A 14,069-nucleotide genomic window follows, 5' to 3' on the forward strand; every position below is an offset into this window, starting at 1 on the left:
TGTGTGTTACATGTATTAGAGCCCCCTGCCCCTGTGTTACATGTATTACAGCCCCCCGGCCTCTGTGTGTTACACATATTACTGACCCCATGGCCTCTGTGTGTTACACGTATTACTGACCCCATGGCCTCTGTGTGTTACAAGTATTACAGCCCCCCTGCCCCTGTGTTACATGTATTACAGCCCCACGGCCTCTGTGTGTTACATGTATTATTGACCCCATGGGCTCTGTGTGTTGCAGGTATTACAGCCCCCCTCCCTCGGCCTCTGTGTGTTACATGTATTACAGCCTTCAGGCCGTTGCGTGTTACACGTAATACTACCCCCCGGCCCACGTGTTCCTCGGAACTATTTAAGCGCCTCACGAGTTCCGCCCGGACGGTATTGGCAGGGAGCAGTGCCAGCAGCAGCAGGAGGAGGAAGGTTCCGGCTCCCGGTCTCCGGGATCTGAGCTCTCGGGGTCGGGCTGTCACCATGCATTTCTCTATCCCGGAGACGGAGACCTGCAGCACGGACAGCGGGAGCCCCTATATGGTGAGCACTGGGCTGCAGAGCTTGCACTCCGGCCATTGTGTACCTGTGCTCACAGTATGGTGCTGTGTGTGCCTGATAGTATGAGGGGGAGAGGGACCTGTGTAATGGGGGGAGGGGGACCTGTGTAATGGGGGGGAGAGGGGGAGAGGGACCTGTGTAATGGGGGGAGAGGGAGAGAGACGGACCTGTGTAATGGGGGGAGAGGGGGAGCAGGGACCTGTGTAATGGGGGGAGAGGGAGAGAGACGGACCTGTGTAATGGGGGGAGAGGGACCTGTGTAATGGGGGGGGGGAGAGGGGGAGCAGGGACCTGTGTAATGAGGGGAGAGGGAGCAGGGACCTGTGTAATGGGGGGAGAGGGACCTGTGTAATGGGGGGGGAGAGGGGGAGCAGGGACCTGTGTAATGAGGGGGAGCAGGGACCTGTGTAATGAGGGGGAGCAGGGACCTGTGTAATGAGGGGGAGCAGGGACCTGTGTAATGAGGGGGAGCAGGGACCTGTGTAATGAGGGGGAGCAGGGACCTGTGTAATGAGGGGGAGCAGGGACCTGTGTAATGAGGGGGAGCAGGGACCTGTGTAATGGGGGGGAGCAGGGACCTGTGTAATGGGGGGGAGCAGGGACCTGTGTAATGGGGGGGAGCAGGGACCTGTGTAATGGGGGGGAGCAGGGACCTGTGTAATGGGGGGGAGCAGGGACCTGTGTAATGGGGGGGAGCAGGGACCTGTGTAATGGGGGGGAGCAGGGACCTGTGTAATGGGGGGGAGCAGGGACCTGTGTAATGGGGGGGAGCAGGGACCTGTGTAATGGGGGGGAGCAGGGACCTGTGTAATGGGGGGGAGCAGGGACCTGTGTAATGGGGGGGAGCAGGGACCCGTGTAATGGGGGGGAGCAGGGACCCGTGTAATGGGGGGGGAGAGGGGGAGCAGGGACCCGTGTAATGGGGGGAGCAGGGACCCGTGTAATGGGGGGGGAGAGGGGGAGCAGGGACCCGTGTAATGGGGGGAGCAGGGACCTGTGTAATGGGGGCGGGGGAGAGGGGGAGCAGGGACCTGTGTAATGGGGGCGGGGGAGAGGGGGAGCAGGGACCTGTGTAATGGGGGCGGGGGAGAGGGGGAGCAGGGACCTGTGTAATGGGGAGGGGGAGAGGGGGAGCAGGGACCTGTGTAATGGGGGCGGGGGAGAGGGGGAGCAGGGACCTGTGTAATGGGGGGCGGGGGAGAGGGGGAGCAGGGACCTGTGTAATGGGGCGGGGGAGAGGGGGAGCAGGGACCTGTGTAATGGGGGCGGGGGGAGAGGGGGAGCAGGGACCTGTGTAATGGGGGCGGGGGAGAGGGGGAGCAGGGACCTGTGTAATGGGGGGGGGGGAGAGGGGGAGCAGGGACCTGTGTAATGGGGAGGGGGAGAGGGGGAGCAGGGACCTGTGCAATGGGGGGGGGGGGAGAGGGGGAGCAGGGACCTGTGCAATGGGGGGGGGGGAGAGGGGGAGCAGGGACCTGTGCAATGGGGGGGGGGGGAGAGGGGGAGCAGGGACCTGTGCAATGGGGGGGGGGGAGAGGGGGAGCAGGGACCTGTGCAATGGGGGGGGGGGAGAGGGGGAGCAGGGACCCGTGTAATGGGGGGAGCAGGGACCTGTGCAATGGGGGGGGGGAGAGGGGGAGCAGGGACCTGTGCAATGGGGGGGGGGGGGAGAGGGGGAGCAGGGACCTGTGCAATGGGGGGGGGGGGGAGAGGGGGAGCAGGGACCTGTGCAATGGGGGGGGGGGGGAGAGGGGGGAGCAGGGACCTGTGCAATGGGGGGGGGGGGAGAGGGGGAGCAGGGACCTGTGCAATGGGGGGGGGGGGAGAGGGGGAGCAGGGACCTGTGCAATGGGGGGGGGGGAGAGGGGGAGCAGGGGACCTGTGCAATGGGGGGGGGAGAGGGGGAGCAGGGACCTGTGCAATGGGGAGAGGGGACCTGTGCAATGGGGGGGAGGGGAGAGGGAGCAGGGACCAGGGACCTGTGCAATGGGGGAGAGGGGGAGCAGGGACCTGTGCAATGGGGGAGAGGGGACCTGTGCAATGGGGGGGAGGGGAGAGGGGAAGCAGGGACCTGTGCAATGGGGGGGGGAGAGAGGGGGAGCAGGGACCTGTGCAATGGGGGGGGGAGAGAGGGGGAGGGGAGAGGGGGAGCAGGGACCTGTGCAATGGGGGGGGGGAGAAGGGACCTGTGCAATGGGGGGGGGGAGAGAGGGGGAGCAGGGACCTGTGTAATGGGGGGGGGAGAGGGGGAGCAGGGATCTGTGCAATGGGGGGGAGGGGAGAGGGGGAGCAGGGACCTGTGCAATGGGGGAGAGGGGACCTGTGCAATGGGGGGGAGGGGAGAGGGGGAGCAGGGACCTGTGCAATGGGGGAGAGGGGGACCTGTGCAATGGGGGGGGAGGGGAGAGGGGGAGCAGGGACCTGTGCAATGGGGGGGAGGGGAGAGGGGGAGCAGGGACCTGTGCAATGGGGGGGAGGGGGAGCAGGGACCTGTGTAATGGGGGTGGGGGGGGAGAGGGGGAGCAGGGACCTGTGTAATGGGGGTGGGGGGGGAGAGGGGGAGCAGGGACCTGTGTAATGGGGGGGGGGAGAGAGGGGGAGCAGGGACCTGTGTAATGGGGGGGGGAGAGAGGGGGAGCAGGGACCTGTGTAATGGGGGGGGGGGAGAGGGGGGAGCAGGGACCTGTGTAAGAAGGGCAATGGAATATGAGTTGCCCGGTGTATTGTGGAGCTCAGTGTGAGGGGGGAGTGGGATATTGGGGTTTCCTTTTATAAGAAGGGTATTAGGGTGCTCATTGTAAGGTGGGGCAGAGAAGTTGTTTGGTTCTCTGTGTGAGGGACGGGAGTAAGGGCCTGATTCAGAGCCGCTCGCTCTCGGCGTATATATAAATCCAGCGCACGCCCAGCAAGGCATTAGCACGCCCACTATGTCTTGGCGTGCTATCACTTTGTGTATGCAGACGACCACCAGCCATTCATAAGACGCCCCACTTGCGCACGTCATCTCATGGAAGAGCATGAAAACATCGAGCATCATCGGATGTGCTTGCATCGCTTGAGGTTGACTATACCCTGCCGCAAACACTGCGATCCCTTCAGTGTGAAATTCAACCAGGTGACGTGTACATTGACGCTGCCTGTTAATTATGCACACCTATGAAGCTGCGTTGTAACACTCGGGAACGCCTGCGTTCCCACCCCCACTCCCCCATTACTACTGACCTGCCCCTGTTACCACCCACAAACGGCCTTGTGACCGGACGCCTTTCGCCTAGACCGTCCCCGGTCACGGGTTAGCGCTTTTGGACTCCCACTCACCGTCAGTGACTGCCTGTCACTGACTCCGCCAACTGCGCCGTGGGGGTTTAACGATGCTGCCACCACCAAACTCTACCATCGGCGTTTGGAATCGCTGATTAGGTACTCTCAGGCTCCTGCCTCGGAACCTGGAACCGCTTCTGCTGCGTATGCGTTTGATTAACTGCAGACACACCTCCTGTTTGGTGTCGGCTGTTCCCACCTGATCCCTCGCAATGGACCAGGTCTGCACGGTGGCTGGCAGAGGGCTTGAACTTGGAGACACGGAGCTCTTACCAAGAACAGCAGGAGAACGGAATAGCGTTTTGCGCAATTCTGTTAGACGCAGGATTGAGTCAATTGAGCAATAAACATCTTGCCTGAATTCAAAGTCTTAAAGAAGACCCTCCCTTCCGTCTGAAGGGGAATATCACACAGAAATCAAACAGCAATTCTCCACAAAGGATTTTCAAAGATGTACCACATACAGGAATCTTATCAGCAAGTCTCCTCCACACAGAAGTTACAGGGTTGTACACATACAGGGCTCACAGTCCCTCTTTTTATGTCATTCTTACACACAACATCACAGGGGGGCAAATCCACCCTGTGTTCCTTCTAGCCAATCAGGCTCTCTCAGAAAACATAAGTTAACAACATATTACATTTCAAAGGAGTCTCTCAATATCCTCCTTCCTAATCCACCACACAAACTGATTTATCATACATTATACTGTCTCCTATAATGTTGGTATAACATGTCACAGGAAATAGTAAATGACATTCATCCTTATCAGTTTGGCATTTCCAACCTTAACACTATTCAGTGACATCCAAAAGGTTCTTAAAAACAGATTGTCTTTTCAAAGTAAGTTCTGTACATGTAGTGTTTGGCTATATGACACCATTCACACCTTCACACAGAGACCTTCCAGTCACCCTGTTCATCACACCTCCTGCTAAGGGAATCACAATCAGCATCTAGTATCTGCAGACACAGAGGCTGGTCATGTCTTATACAGACATATATTCAAGAAGTGCATTTTCTCTACAAAATATACATGTAAACCATATAGTGCATAGCCTATTAAATATACGTTGCTTCATGCACTAATGCATTGCAGATCAGCTGCAGTGCATTACAGCAATACATATATACTTTAATACAGTTTATTATAAACCATGTGCAGTGTGCTTTTACACTGTCCTTTTAAAAATGACGGCACAGCACGGGGGTTAACCCCTTCACTGCTGTGGCAGCCATTAACCCCGTGTGACCTGCCTCCGGCCACAGGCCTCTCCTGTCACTCACACTGCTGGGCGGTCTGGGCTGGGCGGTCTGGTCGAGCGCTTCCAGATCTGTTGCAGTGGTTCGCGCATTGTGATGTATACGCAGAATGCAAATCTCAGCCAGCTCCGAGCAATCTCATCCTAGCGAGCGGGTCTGAATCAGCTCCTAAGTGTGGTGCTAGGTGCCTGATGTAAGCGGGAGAGGGAGGAGTATTGTTTTACTATAAAATTGGGAAACAGGGGTATTGGGGAGTCAATGGAGTGTTGGCGGTCACTTGAATCAGAGGAAACAGGAAGGTGTGGGGGGGGCCCTGTATAAGAGGAGACAGTAAAGTATTGGGCTGTGTGGGGGCCCTGTATAAGAGGAGACGGTAAGGTATTGGGGTGGGTGGGGGGTCCTGTATAAGAGGAGACAGTAAGGTATTGGGGTGTATGGGGGCCCTGTATAAGAGGAGACAGTAAGGTATTGGGGTGGGTGGGGGCCCTGTATAAGAGGAGACTGTAAGGTATTGGGGTGTATGGGGGCCCTGTATAAGAGGAGACTGTAAGGTATTGGGGTGTATGGGGGCCCTGTATAAGAGGAGACTGTAAGGTATTGGGGTGTATGGGGGCCCTGTATAAGAGGAGACGGTAAGGTATTGGGGTGGGTGGGGGCCCTGTATAAGAGGAGACGGTAAGGTATTGGGGTGGGTGGGGGCCCTGTATAAGAGGAGACGGTAAGGTATTGGGGTGGGTGGGGGCCCTGTATAAGAGGAGACGGTAAGGTATTGGGGTGGGTGGGGGCCCTGTATAAGAGGAGACGGTAAGGTATTGGGGTGGGTGGGGGCCCTGTATAAGAGGAGACGGTAAGGTATTGGGGTGGGTGGGGGGCCCTGTATAAGAGGAGACGGTAAGGTATTGGGGTGGGTGGGGGCCCTGTATAAGAGGAGACGGTAAGGTATTGGGGTGGGTGGGGGCCCTGTATAAGAGGTGACGGTAAGGTATTGGGGTGGGTGGGGGCCCTGTATAAGAGGAGACGGTAAGGTATTGGGGTGGGTGGGGGCCCTGTATAAGAGGAGACGGTAAGGTATTGGGGTGGGTGGGGGCCCTGTATAAGAGGAGACTGTAAGGTATTGGGCTGTGTGGGGGCCCTGTATAAGAGGAGACAGTAAGGTATTGGGGTGTGTGGGGGCCCTGTATAAAGGGATTATGGGTAAGGAGTATATGTCCTGTTTGTGTCACTGATTAGTAGTCAGGATTTCCCTTTCCTGTTTATGCACATGCTGGATATTGCTGATTAATGTCCTCTGTAATGCTTTATAGTTATTTGTATGATGTACACTGATCAGAGCCACGGACGGGTGAGGTGAGTGAGATGTACAATGGCACCTGGCTAGGGCTGGGGTGTAATAGGAAACATGTGAACACTTAGTTCTAGGAGTTGATGTGTTGGAAGCAGGAATAATGGATCAGAGCTGGGGTCTGAGTGACTGTGACATGGGGCAGATTGGGGCGGCTGGGTCACAGCATCTCCTAAACGGCAGATCTTGTGGGGTGTTCCCAGGATGCAGTGGTTAGTACCTACCAAAGGTGGTCCAGGGAAGGAGATCCGCTGACAGGGCCATGGGTGCCCAGGGATCAGTGCTAAGGAGCAGAGGCCAGGCTGTCTGCTCCGATCCCTCGGGAAAGCTACTGCTGGCTATGATACAGGTGTCAGAGTACGCAGAGCATCGCAGCTTGCTGTGTATGGGGCCGTGCAGCCGCAGACCAGTCAGAGCGTCCGGCTGACCACTATCCGTCGTCGAAAGCGCCTATAGTGGGCAATGTGAGCATCAGAACTGGACCATGGAGCAATGGAAGAAGGCGGCATGGTCTGATGGATCACGTTCTCTGTTACATCATGTGGACGGCCGGGTGCCTCATTTACCTGGGCAAGAGATGGCACCAGGATGCACTATGGAAAGAAGGCAGCCGGCGTGGGCAAGAGATGGCACCAGGATGCACTATGGGAAGAAGGCAGCTGGCGCGGGCAAGAGATGGCACCTGGATGCACTATGGGAAGAAGGCAGCTGGCGCGGGCAAGAGATGGCACCAGGATGCACTATGGGAAGAAGGCAGCTGGCGCGGGCAAGAGATGGCACCAGGATGCACTATGGGAAGAAGGCAGCCGGCGCGGGCAAGAGATGGCACCAGGATGCACTATGGGAAGAAGGCCGCTGGCGCGGGCAAGAGTTGGCACCAGGATGCACTATGGGAAGAAGGCCGCCGGCGCGGGCAAGAGATGGCACCAGGATGCACTATGGGAAGAAGGCAGCTGGCGCGGGCAAGAGATGGCACCAGGATGCACTATGGGAAGAAGGCCGCTGGTGCGGGCAAGAGATGGCACCAGGATGCACTATGGGAAGAAGGCCGCTGGCGCGGGCAGTGTGATGCTCTGGGCAATGTCCTGCTGGGGAACCTTGTGTCCTGCCATTCATGTGATTGTTACTGTGACACCACCTACCTATACATTACTGCACGCCCCTGCATGGCAGCGCCGTTCCCTGATGGCAGCGCAGTTCCCCGATGGCAGGATACTGCGCTCTGCGGCCGCACTGCTCAGGAATGGTCAGAGGGACAGGACAGAGATCATGGTGACCTGGCCTCTAAATTCCCCAGATCTCCATCTGACCGAGCATCTGTGGGATGTGCTGGAAAACAAGTCCGAGCCACGGAGGCCGCACCTCACACCTCACACCTTATAGGGCACAGGATCTGCTGCCAACGTCTCGGTGCCAGGCGCCACAGGTCTCCTTCATAGGTCTCGCACCGTCCAGCCCTCCATGGGTCAGAGCTGGTTTGTCAGTAAGAGAAGTGCACAATATTAGGCAGGTGGTTTCCGTGTAATAGCTGATCGCTCTACAGCGTCTTATTACACTTATTGCACATTAATAGGTAGACCTGCAAATATCTAATCAGCAACTCAATGCATAAAAGCATGTAGACATGTTCAAGGGGTTCAGTTGTTGATCAGACAGAGGAAGAAATGACCGAAGTGACTGTAGAGTGCTGAGCAAAACAATCATTAGTTATCAGCATTTCTGTGGGCGAAAACAACTTCTTATAAAGACACAGACAGGGAGTTGTCATTAATGAGGTAGGTATAATGGTATGCCTCGTGGGGCTGCAATATTCTTCCTAAACACTGTGAGCGTTTAAATTGAGACAGCGACAAATATATATATTATACACACTATAATATATTTATATATATATATATATTATACACACTATAATATATATATTATACACACTGTAATATATATATATTGTACACACTATAATATAATTTCAGTGGAAATATTGTTAAGCTGAATCCTGCGGGCAGGTTTTCCTATGGGAGAGATGGATTATTGCTGCAGCAAGAACCTGACAGTGTTTAAATCTCATCTGATTTTACTTTGCTTATGGTGCATACACGCGGTCAGACTGGTTAGATCAACGATCTCATTGACGACTAACGATTACAGTATATAAATGAATGAAAACACTCTATTTCAGAGATCGCTATCTGACATGCGGGCAGACGCATCGTTCGTCGATGCATATCAATGACATGAACGATGTAATGGTTTTTACAATCTGACCGTGCACCCTCCATTACTTACATTTACATTTAAAAAATAACCACGTGTTTTGTCCATTTTGGTTAATGTTTTTTTTTTTTTTTAAAACCCGTTTTATTATTATTATCCTTTATTTATATGGCGCCACCAGGGTTCCGCAGCGCCTTACAATGTACATAAACACATGAGCACACAAGAAAACAGTTATTAACAGTACAAACAATACAGGACAGATACATGATTTATGCATTGCTGCATAACACTTAGATAAGCAGCATGGTGTCTGTAACCAAGGGTGGGGTACTGTTATAAAATAAAGTATAATTAAGTGATGGAGAGGCACATAAGGGAGGAGGGCCCTGCTCGTGAGAGCTTACATTCTAAGGGGAGGGGGCAGACAGACAGGCGTGACACAGATGGGCTGGATACAAGGGTCACAGAAATATAACATCTAGAGGTTAGTTTAAACTTAAGAGGAAAAGACAATGAGTTGATCAAAATTGCACCAAGCTTTAAGATTTGGGGGCCACAACCAAGGTCCATTAGAGGGGTCATCTTGCTGCGTCTTTCGGTATGGCATAGTTGGGGTGGATAAGCAGATTGCATGAGGAGGTCTGCGTCTGGAGCCACAGTGTATGTACTCAGTACGTCCTCCGAGTACTATCTCCTAGTGCCATTCTCCTGTGCCAGCCTTCCGTCTGGATCAACAGGGTGTATACCCAGTACATCACCCAAGTGCTAAACCCAGTATCGTTCTCCTGTGCTCTCCCTGTGATATTCCATTTCCCACTTGTGCCGGATACCTGACCAAAGGGCTGTGTCCTGCTTGGAGGGGTCACTGGTGAGAACCTCCCAGTAAGTTAGACTCTGCGCCTTCGGTCAGGTCTCGCCAATATACGGTACTTGTGAATGAGGAGGACATGCATCCAGGCCCATCGCCTCAAGTTACATTCTCAACCTGGGTTCACATATTCCAATCCCTCTACAGAGATCCACCATAGCCCGAACGTGCTAATATGGTTAATTGGTTACTAAAAGGAAACATATTGCCAATTGCTGTATATTTTTGTCACCTTTATATATTGTTACTGCGCTGCTGGTAGTAGCCACCCTCTCCATAAGCACACTATGAACTACGGTATACGCTGCGCTGCACGACTTGCCTGGCAGGAGTGACCGCACTGCACCGATTACTGTGATATGATACCTGTATATCTGTGTGCTCCTGAGTCTGTATATGGGAGACTGTGCTGAGTAATGTGATATGTGACACCTGTATATCTGTGTGCTCCTGAGTCTGTATATGGGAGACTGCGCTGAGTAATGTGATATGTGACACCTGTATATCTGTGTGCTCCTGAGTCTGTATATGGGAGACTGCGCTGAGTAATGTGATATGTGACACCTGTATATCTGTGTGCTCCTGAGTCTGTATATGGGAGACTGCGCTGAGTAATGTGATATGTGACACCTGTATATCTGTGTGCTCCTGAGTCTGTATATGGGAGACTGCGCTGAGTAATGTGATAGGTGACACCTGTATATCTGTGTGCTCCTGAGTCTGTATATGGGAGACTGCGCTGAGTAATGTGATATGTGACACCTGTATATCTGTGTGCTCCTGAGTCTTTATATAGGAGACTGCGCTGAGTAATGTGATATGTGACACCTGTATATCTGTGTGCTCCTGAGTCTGTATATAGGAGACTGCGCTGAGTAATGTGATATGTGACACCTGTATATCTGTGTGCTCCTGAGTCTGTATATGGGAGACTGCGCTGAGTAATGTGATATGTGACACCTGTATATCTGTGTGCTCCTGAGTCTGTATATGGGAGACTGCGCTGAGTAATGTGATATGTGACACCTGTATATCTGTGTGCTCCTGAGTCTGTATATGGAGACTGCGCTGAGTAATGTGACCCCTGTATATCAGTGAGTACAGGAATACGGAGCGCTCTGGTTGGGATCTGTTGCTGGGTAAGATATAAGCAGTATTGTGGGGCAGTGACCTATAATCCTGAGATCCCGTCGGGCGGTATATTAGTGAGTGTATGTACAGTAATGTCTGTGTTATGTCGCTATACTATAGGTTATTATTTATGTGCCCTAATGTCATTTCAGGCCTACAGCATTCACGTCAATGGTGTCCTGCACTGTAGGGTGCGCTACAGCCAGCTGTTTGGCCTACATGAGCAGGTATCAGAGGGATTTCTGGCTGGATGTTTAACATCTTAATTATATGTAATCATTTAGGATTTCCGTATCCGCATAATCCATCCCCGCCCTCGCACTGCCTGTGCCCCTCCCTACCTGTCTGCCACCACCCCGCCCGCCCTCACACTGCCTGTGCCCCTCCCTACCTGTCTGCCACCACCCGGCTGCCCTCGCACTGCCTGTGCCCCTCCCTACCTGTCTGCCACCGCCCGCCCGCCCTTGAACTGCCTGTGCCCCTCCCTACCTGTCTGCCACCACCCCGCCCGCCCTCGCACTGCCTATGCCCCACCCTACCTGTCTGCCACCACCTCGCCCGCCCTCACACTGCCACCCACTCCACCCTTGCTCTGCCTGCTCCCTTCTCCTCCTGGCCTCACTCTGCCTGCTCCCAGCTCTGCGCCCCTGCCCTTGGTCTGGCGCTCTGCGCCCCTGCCCTTGGTCTGGCGCTCTGCGCCCCTGCCCTTGGTCTGGCGCTCTGCGCCCCTGCCCTTGGTCTGGCGCTCTGCGCCCCTGCCCTTGGTCTGGCGCTCTGCGCCCCTGCCCTTGGTCTGGCGCTCTGCGCCCCTGCCCTTGGTCTGGCGCTCTGCGCCCCTGCCCTTGGTCTGGCGCTCTGCGCCCCTGCCCTTGGTCTGGCGCTCTGCGCCCCTGCCCTTGGTCTGGCGCTCTGCGCCCCTGCCCTTGGTCTGGCGCTCTGCGCCCCTGCCCTTGGTCTGGCGCTCTGCGCCCCTGCCCTTGGTCTGGCGCTCTGCGCCCCTGCCCTTGGTCTGGCGCTCTGCGCCCCTGCCCTTGGTCTGGCGCTCTGCGCCCCTGCCCTTGGTCTGACGGTCCCAATACTTGGCGCACTAATTGATCTCTTCTTTCTCTTCTTACAGCTGAGAAGAGAGTATGGGAATGTGGTTCCCATGTTCCCACCCAAGAAGCTCTTCACACTGACACCGGCTGAGGTGGAACAGAGGCGAGAACAGCTCGAGAAATACATGCAGGCAGGTAAGTAGCCTTTTATAGTGGAGTCTGCCCTTCCCACTACAGGGTGACATGGAGACTGCCCCTCCCACTGCAGGGTGACACAGACAGAGAGGAGCTGTGACACATGGAGACTGCCCCTCCCACTGAAGGGTTACACAGACAGAGAGGAGCTGTGACACATGGAGACTGCCCCTCCCACTGCAGGGTGACACAGACAGAGAGGAGCTGTGACACATGGAGACTGCCCCTCCCACTGCAGGGTGACACAGACAGAGAGGAGCTGTGACACATGGAGACTGCCCCTCCCACTGCAGGGTGACACAGACAGAGAGGAGCTGTGACACATGGAGACTGCCCCTCCCACTGCAGGGTGACCTATTGGCGTAATGCTTGTTGTTTCCACAGTGCGACAAGACCCAGTGTTGGGAACCAGTGAGATTTTTAACAACTTTCTGCGGCGATCCCAGCAGGTCAGTGATGGAAGTGTCTCACCTCAGAGCTGGTCCTGTGTGTGAGAGAAGTCATGTTGTTCATATTATGTGCAACTAATATTAATTATAAGTTGTAAAATCTAGGTGGCTTGGAATGATTGATATAGTAGTCCCTGGTGATAGGTAGGTGGCTTGGAATGATTGATATAGTAGCCCCTGGTGATGGGTAGGTGGCTTGGAATGATTGATCTAGTAGCCCTTGGTGATAGGTGGCTTGCAATGATTGATGTAGTAGCCCCTGGTAATGGGTAGGTGGCTTAGAATCCTATAGTAGCCCCTGGTGATAGGTGGCTTGGAATGATTGATATAGTAGCCCCTGGTGATGGGTAGGTGGCTTGGAATGATTGATACAGTAGCCACTGGTGATGGGTAGGTGGCTTGGAATGATATAGTAGCCCCTGGTGATAGGTAGGTGGCTTTGAATGATTGATCTAGTAGCCCCTGGTGATAGGTAGGTGGCTTGGAATCATATAGTATTCCCTGGTGATGGGTAGGTGGCTTGGGATGATTGATCTAGTAGCCCCTGGTGATAGGTAGGTGGCTTGGAATGATATAGTAGCCCCTAGTGATAGGTGGCTTGGAATGGTATAGTAGCCCCTGGTGATAGGTAGGTGGCTTGGAATGATATAGTAGCCCCTGGTGATGGGTAGGTGGCTTGGAATGATTGATATAGTAGCCCCTGGTGATAGGTAGGTGGCTTGGAATGATATAGTAGCCCCTGGTGATAGGTAGGTGGCTTGGAATGATATAGTAGCCCCTGGTGATAGGTAGGTGGCTTGGAATGATATAGTAGCCCCTGGTGATAGGTGGCTTGGAATGATTGCTATAGTAGCCCCTGGTGATAGGTGGCTTGGAATGATCTAGTAACCCCTGGTGATAGGTAGGTTGGTTGGAATGATATAGTAGCCCCTGGTGATAGGTGGCTTGGAATGATCTAGTAACCCCTGGTGATAGGTAGGTTGGTTGGAATGATATAGTAGCCCCTGGTGACAGGTAGGTGGCTTGGAATGATATAGTAGCCCCTGGTGAATGGTGGCTTGGAATGATCTAGTAGCCCCTGGTGATAGGTAGGTGGCTTGGAATGATATAGTAGTCCCTGGTGATAGGTGGCTTGGAATGATATAGTAGCCCCTGGTGATAGGTAGGTGGCTTGAAGTGATATAGTAGCCCCTGGTGAATGGTGGCTTGGAATGATATAGTAGCCCCTGGTGATAGGTAGGTGGCTTGGAATGATATAGTAGCCCCTGGTGATAGGTAGGTGGCTTGGAATGATATAGTAGCCCCTGGTGATAGGTAGGTGGCTTGGAATGATATAGTAGCCCCTGGTGATAGGTGGGTGGCTTGGAATGATATAGTAGCCCCTGGTGATAGGTGGGTGGCTTGGAATGATATAGTAGCCCCTGGTGATAGGTGGCTTGGAATGATATAGTAGCCCCTGGTGATAGGTGGCTTGGAATGATATAGTAGCCCCTGGTGATAGGTGGCTTGGAATGATATAGTAGCCCCTGGTGATGGGTAGGTGGCTTGGAATGATTGATATAGTAGCCCCTGGTGATGGGTAGGTGGCTTGGAATGATTGATATAGTAGCCCCTGGTGATGGGTAGGTGGCTTGGAATGATATAGTAGCCCCTGGTGATAGGTAGGTGGCTTGGAATGATATAGTAGCCCCTG

General features: G+C 54.1%; 1 protein-coding gene across 1 annotated transcript in view; it reads left to right on the forward strand.

The window, feature by feature from the left end:
• The first annotated feature begins 364 nt into the window (after positions 1-364).
• The window catches only part of SNX17 (sorting nexin 17), a 122,492-nt gene continuing 108,787 nt past the window's right edge, over positions 365-14,069 (forward strand). The window contains exons 1-4 of the mRNA XM_088466145.1: positions 365-534; positions 10,848-10,922; positions 11,813-11,927; positions 12,312-12,376. Coding sequence (XP_088322271.1) covers positions 475-534; positions 10,848-10,922; positions 11,813-11,927; positions 12,312-12,376 — 315 coding nt within the window. The 5' untranslated portion in view covers positions 365-474. The remainder of the gene's footprint in view (positions 535-10,847; positions 10,923-11,812; positions 11,928-12,311; positions 12,377-14,069) is intronic.

This window comes from Taudactylus pleione, unplaced genomic scaffold, assembly GCF_031769625.1.
Source record: "Taudactylus pleione unplaced genomic scaffold, aTauple2 ptg002560l, whole genome shotgun sequence".
NCBI lineage: Eukaryota > Metazoa > Chordata > Amphibia > Anura > Myobatrachidae > Taudactylus > Taudactylus pleione.